This window comes from Balaenoptera ricei, chromosome 5 (assembly GCF_028023285.1).
Source record: "Balaenoptera ricei isolate mBalRic1 chromosome 5, mBalRic1.hap2, whole genome shotgun sequence".
NCBI classification, from domain to species: Eukaryota; Metazoa; Chordata; class Mammalia; order Artiodactyla; family Balaenopteridae; genus Balaenoptera; species Balaenoptera ricei.
The window spans coordinates 112,363,344-112,380,709 of record NC_082643.1 but is presented as its reverse complement, the minus strand read 5'-3'; the positions used below and the strand labels follow the sequence as shown (position 1 = coordinate 112,380,709).

Genomic DNA, 17,366 nt, shown 5'->3' with positions numbered 1-17,366 from the left:
CTGTCGATTTCCCCTTTTATGGCTGTTAGTATTTGCCTTATGTATTGAGGTGCTCCTATGTTGGGTGCATAAATATTTACAATCGTTATATCTTCTTCTTGGATTGATCCCTTGATCATTATGTAGTGTCCTTCTTTGTCTCTTGTAATAGTGTTTATTTTAAAGTCTGTTTTGTCTGATATGAGAATTGCTACTCCAGCTTCCTTTTGATTTCCATTTGCATGGAATATCTTTTTCCATCCCCTCACTTTCAGTCTGTATGCGTCCCTAGGTCTGAAATGGGTCTCTTGTAGACAGCATATATATGGGTCTTGTTTTTGTATCCATTCAGCCAGTCTGTGTCTTTTGGTTGGAGAATTTAATCCATTTACATTTCAGGTAATTATCGATATGTATGTTCCTATTCCCATTTTCTCAATTGTTTTGGGTTTGTTATTGTAGGTCATTTCCGTCTCTTGTGTTTCCTGCCTAGAGAAGTTCCTTTAGCATTTGTTGTAAAGCTGGTTTGGTGGTGCTGAATTCTCTTAGCTTTTGTTTGTCTGTAAAGGTTTTAATTTCTCCATCAAATCTGAATGAGATCCTTGCTGGGTAGAGTAATCTTGGTTGTAGGTTTTTCTCCTTCATCACTTTAAATATGTCCTGCCACTCCCTTCTGGTTTGCAGAGTTTCTGCTGAAAGATCAGCTGTTAACCTTATGGGGATTCCATTGTGTGTTATTTGTTGTTTTTCCCTTGTAGCTTTTAATATTTTTTCTTTGTATTTAATTTTTGATAGTTTGATTAATATGTGTCTTGGCATGTTTCTCCTTGGATTTATCCTGTATGGGCTCTCTGTGCTTCCTGGACTTGATTAACTATTTCCTTTCCCATATTAGGGAAGTTTTCAACTATAATCCCTTCAAATATTTTCTCAGTCCCTTTCTTTTTCTCTTCCTCTTCTGGGACCCCTATAATTCGAATGTTGGTGTGTTTAATGTTTTCCCAGAGGTCTCTGAGACTGTCCTCAGTTCTTTTTATTCTTTTTTCTTCATTCTGCTCTGCAGTAGTTATTTCCAGTATTTTATCTTCCAGGTCACTTATCCGTTCTTCTGCCTCAGTTATTCTGCTATTGATCCCTTCTAGAGCATTTTTAATTTCATTTATTGTGTTGTTCATCATTGTTTGTTTGCTCTTTAGTTCTTCTAGGTCCTTGTTAAGCATGTCTTGTACTTTCTCTATTCTATTTCCAAGATTTTGGATCATCTTTACTATCATTATTCTGAATTCTTTTTCAGGTAGACTGCCTATTTCCTCTTCATTTGTTAGGTCTGGTGGGTTTTTACTTGCTCCTTCATCTGCTCTGTGTTTTTCTGTCTTCTCATTTTGCTTAACTTACTGTGTTTGGGGTCTCCTTTTCGCAGGCTGCAGGTTCATAGTTCCCGTTGTTTTTGGTGTCTGTCCCCAGTGGCTAATGTTGGTTCAGTGGGTTGTGTAGGCTTCCTGGTGGAGGGGACTAGTGCCTGTGTTCTTGTGGATGAGACTGAACCTTGTTTTTCTGGTGGGCAGGTCCACATCTGGTGGTGTGTTTTGGGGTGTCTGTGGCCTTATTATGATTTTAGGCAGCCTCTCTGCTAATGGATGGGGTTGTGTTCCTGTGTTGCTAGTTGTTTGGCATAAGGTGTCCAGCACTGTAGCTTGCTGGTCGTTGAGTGAAGCTGGGTCTTGTCATTGAGATGGAGATCTCTGGGAGATTTTCACTGTTTGATATTACGTGGAGCTGGGAGGTCTTTTGTGAACCAGTGTCCTGAAGTTGGCTCTCCCACCTCAGTGGCACAGCCCTGACACCTGGCTGGAGCACCAGGAGCCTTTCATCCACATGGCTCAGAATAAAAGGGAGAAAAAATAGAAAGAAAGAAAGGAAGAAAGAAAGAAGGAAAGAAAGAAAGAAAGAAAGAGAAAGAAGATAAAATGAAATAAAATAAAATAAAGTTATTAAAATAAAAAATAATTAAGAAAAAATTTTAAAAAGTAAAAAAAAAAAAAAAAACCAGACGGACAGAACCCTAGGACAAATGGCAAAAGCAAAGCTATACAGGCAAAATCACACACAGAAGCATAAACATACACACTCACAAAAAGAGGGAAAGGGAAAATATATATATATCTTTGCTCCCAAAGTCCACCTCCTCAATTTGGGATGATTAGTTGTCTCTTCAGGTATTCCACAGATGCAGGTACATCAAGTTGATAGTGGAGATTTAATCTGCTGTTCCTGAGGCTGCTGGGAGAGATTTCCCTTTGTCTTCTTTGTTCGCACAACTCCCGGGGTTCAGCTTTGGATTTGGACCTGCCTCTGCGTGTAGGTGGCCTGAGGGCGTCTGTTCTTCACTCAGACAGGACGGGGTTAAAGGAGCAGCTGATTCGGGGGCTCTGGCTCACTCAGGACGCGAGGAGGGAGGGGTACGGATGCGGGGTGAACCTGGGGCGGCAGAGGCCGGCGTGACGTTGCACCAGCCTGAGGCGCGCCGTGCGTTCTCCCGGGGAAGTTGTCGCCGGATCACGGGAGCCTGGCCGTGGCGGGCTGCACAGGCTCCCAGGAGGGTCGGTGTGGATATTGACCTGTGCTTGCACACAGGATTCTTGGTGGCGGCAGCAGCAGCCTTAGGGTCTCATGCCCGTCTCTGGGGTCCGCGCTGATAGCCGCGGCTCGCGCCCGCCTCTGGGGTCCGCGCTGATAGTGGCGGCTCGCGCCTGTCTCTGGAGCTCGTTTAGGCGGCATTCTTGATCCCCTCTCCTCACGCACCAGGAAACAAAGAGGGAAGAAAAAGTCTCTTGCCTTTTCGGCAGCTGCAGACTTTTCCCCGGACTCCCTCCCGGCTAGCTGTGGCGCACTAGCCCCTTCAGACTGTGTTCACGCCGCCAACCCCGGGCCTCTCCCTGGGATCCGACCGAAGCCCAAGCCTCCGCTCCCGGCCCCCGCCCATCGCGGCAGGTGAGCAGACAAGCCTCTCGGGCTGGTGAGTTCTGGTCGGCACTGAGCCTCTGTGTGGGAATCTCTCCGCGTTGCCCTCCACACCCCTGTTGCTGTGCTCTCCTTCGCGGCCCCGAAGCTGCCCCCTCTGCCACCCGCAGTCTCCGCCCGCGAAGGGGCTTCCTAGTGTGTGGAAATCTTTCCTCCTTCACAGCTCCTTCCCACTGGCGCAGGTCCTGTCCCTATTCTTTTGTCTCTCTTTTTCTTTTTTCTTTTACCCTATTCAGGTACATGGGGGAGTTTCTTGCCTTTTGGGAGGTCTGAGGTCTTATGCCAGCATTCAGTAGGTGTTCTGTAGGGGTTGTTCCACATGTAGATGTATTTCTGATGTATTTGTGGAGAGAAAGATGATCTCCACGTCTTACTCCTCCGCCATCTTGAAGCTCCTCTATAATTTATTCTTTATTTCATAAATTCTCTGTAAGTTTTCACTTCCTCTGTTGCTGATATCTTCTGCTTTTTCTCTTCAAATTCATATTCTTGAATGAGTTTCTTTTGCAGAGTCATGTCTTTCTGCTGAGAAAATTCACTTAGAATTTCTACTGCAAGGATCTGGCCAAGTTCAGTGAATAAGAGTCACGTTCCACCTTCTATATTTGTTCTTACAGCTCATGCCTGACTGACACTTCATCACTCAGTTTGGAATAGAAATGAACACTATCTTTTTCTTTTTCTTTTTTTTAAATAGACCTTTATTGGAGTATAATTGCTTCACAATACTGTGTTAGTTTCTGTTGTACAGCAAAGTGAATCAGCCGTATGCATACATATGTCCCCATATCCCCTCCCTCCCATCCTCCCTGTCCCACCCCTCTAGGTCATCACAAAGCACTGAGTTGCTCTCCCTGTGCTATGCTGCTGCTTCCCACTAGCTAACTATTTTACATTCGGTAGTGTATATATGTCGATGCTACTCTCACTTCCCCCCAGCTTCCCCCTCCCACCCTGTGTCCTCAAGTCCATTCTCTATGTCTACATCTTTATTCCTACCCTGCAACTAGGTTCATCAGTACCATTTTTTTTTTTTTTTTAGATTCCATATATATGCGTTAGTATACGGTATTTGTTTTTATCTTTCTGACTTACTTCACTCTGTATGACAGACTCTAGGTCCATCCACCTCACTTCAGGTAACTCAATTTCCTTTCTTTTTATGGCTGAGTAATATTCCATTGTATATATGGGACTATCTTTTTCAACTACTGTTAGCTATTGTTGACATCGGTTTTGTCTGGGAAATATCTGTCATTTGTTTTCTTTTTCACTCTGGTGATCTGCCAGCTGCCCATTGTCAAATTCATCCCATGTATATCATTTTTAAATTACTTTTGCCTTTAAATTCAGGAGCAATATCAAATTATCTCATCTGCACAGTAGACTTTTTCAAAACTTCTATTTATTATCTTTGTAAGCAAGATCTTTAATCTATGTGTTACTGTGAGTTTTGTGTAATTTATTAATTCACAAACTCAGTATAATGCTCACTCCAGTCTTCTGTTTCTTATAGCAATTACAACATGCTTTTCTCAAATCAAGTATTTTCTTTGTAAATCCAATAGGGTTTGGATTCCCATCTTCTCATAACTTAGTTTAGCTTAATTTTTTCTCTCAAATATTATGAAATTCTTTGGAAAACCTTGTCATATTCAATAGATATCTGTCTTACCAAGTATCTTTTCAGTTTCCTTAGATTTTATTTTTTCTCAACTCTCAATATAATGAGGAAATTTCCCACAGCATTTGGTTCATTTCTTTAAATTGAATATTTAAGGCAGACATGTTCCTTTTTTTTTTTTTTTTTTTTTTGGCGTGGCTTATGGGATCTTAGTTCCCCAACCAGGATCAAACCCGGGCCAGCGGCAGTGGAAGGGCTGAGTCCTAACCACTGGACCACCAGGGAATCCCCTTAACTTTGTTTCTTGGTTTCTTCAAAAATATCATTGCTTCTCTGATCATTTTTTATAATCTGATATCTTTTAACTATTTTTAAAAGTTTATTTTAAATTATTTTTAAACATTTATGTAATCTGTTGTTTTTACTTGATAAATTCTACTATTTAAAAGGAATATTCTTCAGGAGGAAAGTGACAAACTAATTCCAATAAACAAACATAATTATAGGCTTCTAAGACTTTTCATAAAAATCAGGTCTGGGCCCTCTGGCACCTTTGTTGTGGATGAGACAGCAGTCAGTTAGGTATCTTCCATTGTAATCTTCCTTCTGGTAGTTCTTAACATTTTCTCTTTATCCTTGAATATTTCTAAGCTTCTCCTTCTTTGTGTTTAAGTGTGATTTATTTTTACTTGCCACTTGGAGTATAAGTTCAATCTTAGGTATCCTAAGTTCAATTCTGGAATATTCTCAACTATTATCTCTTAAACAAAGTCTTCCCTATCATTTATTTTGAGTTCTTTTATAAGTAAAAATTTTCTTCTTAACATAGATGGATAGATAGATACATAGATACATAGACAGACAGATGATAGATAGATAGATAGATAGATAGATAGATAGATAGATAGATAGATAGTAGATAGAGTCTTATTCTGTTTGGGCTGCTGTAACGAAATACCACAGGCTGGGTGACTTATAAACAACAAAAATTTATTTCACAGTTCAGGAGGCTGGGACATCTAAGATCAAGGTTTCGGCATGGTCACCTTCAGGTAAGGGCCCTCTTCCTGGTTCATAGCTGGTGTCTTTTCACTGTGTCCTAACATAGTGGAAGGGACTAGGGGTCTCTGTGGGGTCTTTGTTATAAGCCTCATTCTTGAGGGCTCCAGCTTCATGATTTAAGCAACTCCCAAAGACCCCACTCCCAAAATTATCATCTTTGGGAGTTAGAATTTCAACCTGTGAATTTATGGGACATGTACGTTCAGATTACAGTGGATAGTCAGATACATAGATAGATATTGGATCTGTCTCTCTGGGCTGCATTCTACATCTTCCATGTCTGTTCCTTCTTCAACAATATCCAGGTTAGCATTTAATTGATTTATCTTTTTTTTTTTTTAATTTCAATGACATTTTCAAGATTTCTAAAGGGTTCTCTTTCATATCCACTTGTTCTTTTTTTTCCTTGTTTACATTCAAAATCCCTTGCTCTTTAATGAGTATTACTTCTTCATTGATCTCTTAAAGCATAATTAACATACTAATCTTCGTCTGATGGTTTCTTAAAATTAATTAATTTTACCTAGGAAGAATTCATGATCTTATTATTTAGCGCTACCTTTCTTAGCATTAGATTTCTTTATATGTTTTGGAACTTTGACTTCTATACTCATTGTGAGTAGGAGGTTTTTAGTGTGTGTGTGTGTGTGTGTGTGTGTGTGTGTAGTTTCCTCTCTGTGTGTGTCTGCCTTTCTTTCCTCTATACTCACCTTTTCTTACCTATTCATTTTATGTCCTTCTTTACCTGACATCCCAGCTTTCTAGACCAGAGTTGTCTTAAAATGACATTTCAGGACTCCTGTTGCAGATTTATGTTTGGAATATCACAGAATCAGGCATCAAACCAGCAGATGCTTACTTCGTTTTCTGATTGAGAGGTTATATCTATATTCCCCAGCCTTTAAGCCAGAGATCTAGATTTTTTTTAAAGCTTCTCTTTAGCATTTATAAGCCCCCAGCTTTAAGAAGTGAGTCTGAATCTGATGAAAGAACTTTTGAGTATTTATTCTTCAGGGATAGAACCCATAGCCACCATTTCTACTTCTAGAACCAGAGCCAGGCAAGCTCATGGTTTATCCCTGCTCTCCATTTTCCAGTTCTGGTTCATTTCTGGCCTGTGGACATGCCCATGTCTTTTTTGAATGCAAATACTTTTAAATGTTTTTCTCTTTTTATAATTGACCATGTGTTGAGAGTAGAAGGAACAAATCAGAGCGCAAACTCATTGTGCCACCTTCACAACATACTACTAACGAATTTTTCATGTGTGTTATTTTAGTCTTTTCAACTTCTTTGCTTCTTCAGAGCAGATATACATCTTATACATGACCTGTAGTCCCTACTGTGAAGACCACAGACATCATAAGTATCTAGTAGTTGCTAAACACTTCTTAAAGTAATTTTGTAATATAAAAAAATCTGATTCCTAATCCAAAGGGCATTGTATATTATACATCAGAATTTGTCAATATATATCTGTGTATGTGTGTGTTTGAGCATGTGTATAAATGTATATTTTTCATACCTATTAGGATTCCACTGGGTTTATTTACCTATTTATATGATTTTCCTTCTGCTCTCAGTCTACCCAAGGATAACTTGAGTGTGATGAAAATCTCTCTTTATTTCAGAACACAGAAAGAAACCTGAAATTTCGAATGACAATTTTGGACTCTGCTACAGAGCCGCTTCTCCTAATATTTTCAATTGATTTTATTGCTTGATTGTTTTTAACCTCTTACAAAACACACATGGCCAGACTTACTCTGTGTAAGGGCTTGCAGGGAAACTAACCTGGCCCACTGATGTTTTTATTTCTCGTGATAGTGTTTCCATGTGGAAGTTGGTAGCTCAGGATCACATTAAGAGTCAACTGGGTGCCAAGGCCTGTGCCTTGAACTTTCTAGAGTTTAGAAGTCATCAGTCCAACTTTGCCACTCATTCTTCAAAACCAGGCAGTTCTGTATTTTCCTTGGCCTCTTTCTCCCAGCAAATATTTTAAGACCTCAATTCTCACTGTGGGCTAATTATTCTCTTCTATTTGCTGGGATCATAATTCAGCAGGAGCTATTCCTAACCAAGGAAATGAGGGCAGAAATTATATAGTTGAGAATAATGACTTGAAAACCATGAACGTCTAGAGACTTGTGCAAGTCTGACACATACTGGCGTGGTGGTCTTCATAGGGAACTCACTGAAAAAAAAGGTTATTTCTTCACTTTTAAAATGAGATCACCGTAAAGACTAAACATTTATTGAATGACAGTAATGAGCTAGCCCCTTAGAAAAATGAGACCAATACTTACTACCTAAACACTTTCCAGTTAAAAGTGTTGTGATTTTAACTCAGCTGGTTCTTAGAGAAATTCCAATAGATGAAAATTCACATTTAATAAAATAGAAATATTTGTAAAGATTATTTACATTATTGATATATATGTTTAATTAACTGCCAACTAAATATTTTCAAGAGATGCATGAGGAACCTGACTGAAGAGAAACTGTAATCATTTGTACTTAGTACTTTTAATTATTAATATGCTGAAACCTTCAGAAAAGAAATTTTCCTAAGAAACATGAAATCTCAACACCACCAGTTTGCTTAGTGAACACTTTCTTATTGATGATACCCAGGCAGGATGAACAAAAATTCTGAATCCTTAGTGTTTCTAAGTAACACTAGTTGGTTAGAGATCTAGGACAGCTTTTATAATTAAATGAAACTTAACAGTTATGCTGAAATGCCAGAGACAGAGTTGGCCTTTACAAATCTCTGGTCCTTTTCATGTTAGTTAAAAACAGTGACAAGATATATAGAAATCATTTACTAGCCATTTTGGAACCAAAAATTCCAAAAATTGTTCTTTTTATTTCAGGCCCTCCGGGGAAACGAGGTAAAAGGGGCCGAAGAGGAGAATCTGGTAAGTCTCTCTTTCAGCTGTTCTGTGTCATTCATGTTCTGGCTAGGTTCCCACATCTGTTCCTCCTAACTAGTGATTATATTGTTCTGTTGGATGTTGTGTGCATGTGCGCATGCGTGTGTGTGTGTGTGAGATGTTTATATCTTCTCTGCTACACATAGAATTTTTTTTTTATCTTCTTATTTCCATCAAACAGTAGGAAGGAGAAGTTTGCAAAATATTATTCATTACGGTTTACTAACCCATGGCACCCAATTTTGGCTTATTTACTGTGTCAAGTTAAATCTGCCCTTTCAGTGTACAGCAGAGGGTTTCTTAGCCACATGCAGTATGACAACATCACCCATCTTTCCATCTACATAGGTGGTCAGTCAATGCACACTCTTTGCAGAAACATCTGCCTTGGGACACTGGGGCACATGTCCTGGAAAGCTGATTATTATTTTATCCAACTGGTAAAATTTTGTCATTCTTTTGACTCTCATTTCAAAATTTGAGATTTTTTATTCCTCTTGTATAACCATAGAATTTTAGTGATGACAGGAACCTTAGTAATCAATACAGAGTTTTCATTTTATAGTTGAGGAAATGGAGATGCAGAGCAGTCAGGTGATTCAGCCAAGGCCATGCAATTTTTTTTTTTAAAGGAATTCCTTTTTATTTATTTATTTTATTTATTTATTTATTTATTTATGGCTGTGTTGGGTCTTCGTTTCTGTGCGAGGGCTTTCTCTAATTGCGGCAAGCGGGGCCCACTCTTCATCGCGGTGCGCGGGCCTCTCACCATCGCGGCCTCTCTTGTTGCGGAGCACAGGCTCCAGACGCGCAGGCTCAGCAATTGTGGCTCACGGGCCCAGCCGCTCCGCGGCATGTGGGCTCTTCCCAGACCAGGGCTCGAACCCGTGTTCCCTGAATTGGCAGGTAGACTCTCAACCACTGCGCCACCAGGGAAGCCCGACCATGCAATTTTTTATGAGCAGAACTAGAAGCACAACCAATTGTCCTGACACGCATTTTAGTGATTTTTGTTTTGTTTTGTTTTGTTTTTTGCTTTCAGGCCAAATCCCTATATGCAAAGTCAAATAAAAACTATTTTTTTCTGAAACCAAGGTATTCAAATGAGTGTGTTCACTTACGGTTTTACTAGTTTTATAAAGTCTCAGACTCCAAAAATGTAAATGTAAATGTGAAGTCTTAACAGGACATCAATTCTTCCTTGCAAGATAAGAGGAAGGTAATTTAAGGTTTGATTTTAGTGTACTAAGAAATGCTATTTTCCAGCATTTTCTACAAGTATTTATTAATATTAAAAACAATCTACTAAGGGTTAAAAAATAGAAATACTAACTATCAAAAAGAGCAGACAGCAGATTGATTTTTTTTGTCTCATTTCCTCTCGCTTTTGGAAATATGATGTCAAAGTAAAAAGGTTTTTATGAAAACATAGCTGCTAAGTTTTAATTCCTTGAAGGGAATTATCAAAAGTTATTTTTAAACCTCATTCACTCTAAGTAACTGGAAAATTGTATAGGTATCCCTTTCATTGAGTGCAAAGTTTTATAATAGAGGATGCTTTATAAATTTGTTTTTGAGGAAAAAGAAATGATAAAACATTGGTGGACCCAAATAATCACTGAATTGATCTTTGTGTCAAAAGAAAGAAAGAGGATTAAGAAAAAAAAGTGAAAATTTTGTACTTATGCAGTTTTACAGAAAATATAAAAATCAATTCCCAACTTCTTGGCTACTGAGAACTGGCGCTTTAATTGAACATATGGTGTGCGAAATATTGAAATTTTCTTAGACTTTGCCTGTGTTTTGATGAGAATACATAGTTTTAAAGAAACTTATATAAACATCAGGACTTAGTCTTTTATATATTGACAATACTACTGAATGATAAACATTCTTAGAACAAATAGCAGGTACCTTTCTGATTTAGCCATTTTACCAAACTCAAGAAATTTATATATCAATTGTCTACAACTGGTCTATCATAAATGACTAACGCTCTTCCTAATTCATATTTTATCTAAATTTTTAGGTGTATAAATTAGACAGTCTTTTCTTAAAATATATGAACTTCTCAGTAATTCATAAACAGTCCTCAGGGACTATATTCTTTGAAATTTTACAAAAAATTTTGTGTGCACATAGATGTAAATGCATTTTTCTGATATGGTCTCATAATAGGTTCATGATCTAAAAAATGACTGAGAGGCACTAAATTCTTAAGTGATTTCTATGTCTCTTGTATTGTGCTGATGATTATGATGATGTTCTAATCTTTTATTAAATCTTACTATTTGTATATTCACTAATTTGTCTCTCCTTTTTCTTATTCTCTCTACTCTCCCCCAACCATAGGTCCTCCTGTAAGTATATTTGCTGCATTCTGGCTCCTCTACGTTAATCAAATCACGTATGTTAAAACTGTTAAAACATCAAAATATACTCTATATTTCAATTAGAAAAATATTGCTGACCTTTTTAAGAGTATTTAACTGTGGGACATTATTTTTTGAGTATACTGTTTTGTGATCATGTGATATGTAGGAGTGCAATATGTGTCAATTAAAAAATAACTTTTATTTCTAATACGATCACAAACCAATTACTGTCTTGGGAATGTTGGAATACTTATGAAGCTCCTGATATTAAATGCTTTTCCTGAAATTCTGAGGTTTCTTTGCGAGCAAACCCTCAAGCTCTTTCACACTTCTTTTTTCATTCGTTTAAGCTTGTATCTGAAATATTTGCATTTGCCAGTTCACGAAATGTAGATGGCAACATGATCATGGAAGTGATACCCTCGGTGGGCTTGGTTCAGCGCTCTCTCCATAAGCAACACTCCCTTTGAAGTCCCTTGGAGTTTTGCCTGCATAAAGAGCTTGAGTTGGAGCCCTTGGAGAGTTGCACTTTCTTTTTTCTTTCCTTGTGTAGGTCATGGCTGCAGCATTCCAGCCTGCTTTGTACTCACAGGAACAGATTATCTTGTCAGCTTTGAGCTAGATGTGTTTTTGAGTAATATCCTGGATATCTGTCATCTGACCCTGGTGCCGTACTGTGCTCTGTACGTTTACGGTAGCAATGATCATTGGCCTGGAGATATTTTCTCATTCCGAATAGCCGGTTTGCTCCAGGGTTCACAGACTCTGCATTGGCAACTTCTCTAACAGACCAGCATGGTCCAGGGAGAGGGGCTTAGCATATACTCGTTTACTTTATTCACAGGAAGCATTGGCTTCCAAATATCTTTTGCAGTCTTCCTGCCACGTTCAAGGACGGAACATAAATCATGTTAGAAATGACTTTGCTTCTGTAACTGACTTTCAGCTTTTGCTTAATGCTAGGCAGATGGCATGCCCCAGGTCTAGGAGCCTTATTCTTTGGCTTCATATTTAAGACTCTGTCTTTAAAACTAGAAACAAACCACTACTACCCAAAGGAAACTCTGGAGATTACATCCAAAATAGAGCGTTCAAGGCTTCTTTTTGTGGAGGTAAGTATTAGGCAGGCCAAGAGGCAGTTAAATCTCATTTCTGCCTTGTGATGAGATTGAGGATTCTAGTATTTCCTGTTTGGTCCTTCACAAGTTTAGACACCCATATGGCTCTTGCTTTCAGGGGGCCATCTATTAGTGCAGGTTCTCCACCTACAACATTTCAATTGTTTTTTCCTTTTCTTATTATATATTAAAAAAGAGGGGCTTCCCTGGTGGCGCAGTGGTTGAGAGTCTGCCTGCCAATGCAGGGGACACGGGTTCGAGCCCTGGTCTGGGAAGATCCCACATGCCGCGGAGCAACTAGGCCTGTGAGCCACAATTACTGAGCCTGCGCGTCTGGAGCTTGTGCTCCGCAACAAGAGAGGCCGAGATACCGAGAGGCCTGCGCACCGCGATGAAGAGTGGCCCCCACTTGCCGCAACTAGAGAAAGCCCTCGCGCAGAAACGAAGACCCAACACAGCCAAAAATAAATAAATTAATTAATTAAAAAAAAAAAAAAGAGGACTAATATGTTTTAAGCCCCTGTGTATGGCAGGCAATATTCTAGGCACTTTACATACATTTATTTTGTCTCTGATGTTACCATCCCCATTCCCATTAATGTCTCTAAACATTACCATTGTCAACAAGGAAACTGAGGCTCATAGAGGTTAATTATCAATGGCTGTACAGCTAAAGAGGGTTTGCAAAGTTGGAATTCAGTTAGATATGTCTGATTGTAAATGGTTTCTGCTTACCACGTTATCCTTCTTCCTTGAAATTGTAAGTATATTATAATATGGCTCATTGTTACACAGGTTTGGCTAGCCATGGGTCAAATTGTATTTCTTTTTTTTATTGAAATATAGTTGATTTACAATATTATATTAGTTTCAGGGGTACAACATAGTGATTCAATATCAAATTATATTTCTTGATATAAATAATTACATATAATAAAAACATGACCAAAAAATGTAAAATGGCTAATCTATACAATAAGCATTAATACTACGGCATCTCAGATGCATTTTAAAGAAGTTATAATGTGTTTAGCAAATTGCATCAGATCCAAGAAATAAGGTATATGTAATTATGAGGTTTTCTTTCGTGTTCTTTTGTGTGTTATCTTTGTTTTGTTTTTAAATTTTTATTGGAGTATAGTTGATTTACAACTATAGTAAATAGTATAGTATAGTTATGTTAGTTTCTGCTGTACAGCGAAGTGAATCAGTTATACATATACATATATCCACACTTTTTTTATACTGACTAAAAGATAACTCGAGTTAAGTTGCTCACATTTGATAAGACAAAAAACCATTGATTGTGAAAAAGAGAAAAAAAAATATATTCATTGTGCTACCTTTTCTAATACAATGGAGTCTCACCGTAAGTACTTGGGACCCCGTATCATGGGAGCCCTTAGGGGTGAAATACCTTGTAATGAAATCCTCTTAAGCCTCCAATTTCTAAACCCCCATATATGATTTTCAAGGTATTGTATTTGTTTTTCATCAAATTTTCCTTTAGAGTAGGTGGCTTGATAAAATATTTCCATTTTATTTCTTTTTTTTATTATTATACAGCAGGTTCTTATTAGTTATCCATTTTATACATATTACTGTATATATGTCAATCCCAATCTCCCAATTCATCACACCACCACCCCTACCCCTCCATTGTCCCCCCTTGGTACATCTGTGTCTCTATTTCTGCCCTGCAAACTGGTTCATCTGTACCATTTTTCTAGGTTCCACATGTATGCGTTCATATACGATATATGTTTTTCTCTTTCTGACTTACTTCACTCTGTATAACAGTTTCTAGATCCATCCACGTCTCTACAAATGACCCAATTTCGTTCCTTTTTATGGCTGAGTAATACTCCCTTGTATATATGTACCACATCTTCTTTATCCATTCGTCTGTCGATGGGCATTTAGGTTGCTTCATGACCTGGCTATTGTAAATAGTGCTGCAGTGAACATTGGGGTGCCTGTGTCTTTTTGAATTATGGTTTTCTCTGGGTATATGCCCAGTAGTGGGATTGCTGGGTCATATGGTAATTCTATTTTTAGTTTTTAACGGAACCTCCATACTGTTCTCCATAGTGGCTGTATCAATTTACATTCCCACCAACAGCTCAAGAGGGTTCCCTTTTCTCCACACCCTCTCCAGCATTTGTTGTTTGTAGATTTTCTGATGATGCCCATTCTAACTGGTGTGAGGTGATACCTCATTGTAGTTTGATTTGCATTTCTCTAATAATTAGTGATGCTGAGCAGCTTTTCATGTGCTTCTTGGCCATCTGTATGTCTTCTTTGGAGAAATGTCTATTTAGGTCTTCTGCCTATTTTTGGATTGGGTTGTTTGTTTTTTAATATTGAGCTACATGAGCTGTTTATATATTTTGGAGATTAATCCTTTGTCTGTTGATTTGTTTGCAAATATTTTCTCCCATTCTGAGGGTTGTCTTTTCATCTTGTTTATGGTTTCCTTTGCTGTGCAGAAGCTTTTAAGTTTCATTAGGTCCCATTTGTTTATTTTTGTTTTTATTTCCATTACTCTAGGAGGTGGATCAAAAAAGATCTTGTTGTGATTTATGTCAAAGAGTGTTCCTCCTATGTTTTCCTCTGAGAGTTTTATAGTGCCCGGTCTTACATTTAGGTCTCTAATCCATTTTGAGTTTATTTTTGTGTATGGTGTTAGGGACTGTTCTAACTTCATTCTTTTACATGTAGCTGTCCAGTTTTCCCAGCACCACTTATTGCATAGACTGTCTTATCTCCATTGTATATCCTTGCCTCTTTTGTCATAGATTAGTTGACAATAGGTGCATGGGTTTAATCTCTGGGATTTCTATCCTGTTCCATTGATCTATATTTCTGTTTTTGTGCCAGTACCATATTGTCTTGATTACTGTAGATTTGTAGTATAGTCTGAAGTCAGGGAGTCTGATTCCTCCAGCTCCGTTTTTTTCCCTCGAGACTGCTTTGGCTATTCGGGGTCTTTTGTGTCTCCATACAAATTTTAAGATTTTTTGCTCTAGTTCTGTAAAAAATGTGATTGGTAATTTGATAGGGATTGCATTGGATCTGTAGATGGCTTTTAGCAATATAGTCATTTTCACAATATTGATTCTTCCAATGCAAGAACATGGTATATCTCTCCATCTGTTTGTATCATCTTTAATTTCTTTCACCAGTGTCTTATAGTTTTCTGCATACAGGTCTTTTGTCTCCCTAGGTAGGTTTATTCCTAGGTATTTTATTCTTTTTGCTGCAGTGATAAATGGGAGTGTTTCCTTAATTTCTCTTTCGGCTTTTTCATCATTAGTGTATAGGAATGCAAGAGATTTCTGTGCATTAATTTTGTATCCTGCTACATTAGCAAATTCATTGATTAGCTCTAGTAGTTTTCTGGTGGCATCTTTAGGATTCTCTATGTATAGTATCATGTCATCTGCAAACAGTGACAGTTTTACTTTTTCTTTTCCGATTTGAATTCCTTTATTTCTTTTTCTTCTCTCATTGCTGTGGCTAGGACTTCCAAAGCTATGTTGAATAATAGTGGCGAGAGTGGACATCCTTGTCTTGTTCCTGACCTTAGAGGAAATGCTTTCAGTTTTTCACCATTGAGAATGATGTTTGCTATGGGTTTGTCGTATATGGCCTTTATTATGTTCACGTAGGTTCCCTCTATGCCCACTTTCTGGAGAGTTTTATCATAAATGGGTGCTGAATTTTGTCAAAAGCTTTTTCTGCATCTATTGAGATGATCATATGGTTTTTCTTCTTCAATTTGATAATATGGTGTATCATATTGATTGATTTGCTTATATTGAAGAATCCTTGCATCCCTGGGATAAATCCCACTTGATCATGGTGTATGATCCTTTTAATGTGTTGTTGGATTCTGTTTGCTAGTGTTTTGTTGAGGATATTTGCTTCTATATTCATTAGTGATATTGGTCTGTAATTGTCTTTTTTTGTAGTATCTTTGTCTGGTTTTGGTATCAAGGTGATTGTGGCCTTGTAGAATGAGTTTGGGAGTGTTCCTTCCTCTCCAATTTTTTGGGATAGCTTGAGAAAGATAGGTGTTAGCTCTTCCTAACTGTTTGATAGAATTCACCTGTGAAGCCATCTGGTCCTGGACTTTTTCTTTGTTGGAAGATTTTTAATCACATTTTCAATTTCATTACTTATGATTGGTCTGTTCATATTTTCTGTTTCATCCTGGTTCTGTCTTGGAAGGTTATACCTTTTAAGAATTTGTCCATTTCTTCCAGGTTGTCCATTTTATTGGCATAGAGTTGCTTGTAGTAGTCTCTTAGGATGCTTTGTACTTCTGCATTGTCTGTTGTAACATCTCCTTTTTCATTTCTAATTTTATTGATTTGAGTCCTCTCCCTCTTTCTTGATGAGTCTGGCCAATGGTTTATCAATTTTGTTTATCTTCTCAAAGAACCAGCTTTTAGTTTTATTGATCTTTGCTATTGTTTTCTTTGTTTCTATTTCATTTATTTCTGCTCTGATCTTTATGATTTCTTCCCTTCTACTAACTTTGGGTTTTGTTTGTTCTTCTTTCTCTAGTTCCTTTAGATGTAAGGTTAGATTGTTTATTTGAGATTTTTCATGTTTCTTGAGGTAGGGTTTTATTGCTATAAACTTCTCTCTTAAAACTGCTTTTGCTAAATCCCATAGGTTTTGGATTGTCATGTTTTCGTGGTAATTTGTCTCTAGGTATTTTTTGATTTCCTCTTTGATTTCTTCAGTGACCTCTTGGTTATTTAGTAACGTATTGTTTAGCCTCCATGTGTTTGTAGTATTTACGTTTTTATCCCTGTAATTGATTTCTAATCTCATAGCGTTGTGGTCAGAAAAGATGCTTGATATGATTTCAATTTTCTTAAATTTACTGAGGCTTGATTTGTGACTCAAGATGTGATACATCCTGGAGAATGTTCCATGTACACTTGAGAAGAAAGTGTAATCTGCTGTTTTTGGATGGAATGTCCTATAAATATAAATTAAATCTATCTGGTCTATTGTGTCACTTAAAGCTTGTGTTTCCTTATTAATTTTCTGTTTGGATGATCTGTCCATTTGTGTAAGTGAGGTGTTAAAGTCCCCCACTATTATTGTGTTACTGTCAATTTCCTCTGTTATAGCTGTTAGCAGTTGCCTTATGTATTGAGGTGCTCCTATGTTGGGTGCATATATATTTATAATTGTTATATCTTCTTTTTGGATTGATCCCTTGATCATTATG

The 17,366-nt window shown here is 37.7% G+C and overlaps 1 protein-coding gene across 1 annotated transcript in view; it reads left to right on the top strand.

Moving 5' to 3' along the window:
* COL25A1 (collagen type XXV alpha 1 chain) overlaps positions 1 to 17,366 on the top strand; it is a 451,181-nt gene that overhangs the window by 239,491 nt on the left and 194,324 nt on the right. Inside the window, exons 3-4 of the mRNA XM_059924214.1 lie at positions 8,563 to 8,607; positions 10,975 to 10,982. Coding sequence (XP_059780197.1) covers positions 8,563 to 8,607; positions 10,975 to 10,982 — 53 coding nt within the window. The remainder of the gene's footprint in view (positions 1 to 8,562; positions 8,608 to 10,974; positions 10,983 to 17,366) is intronic.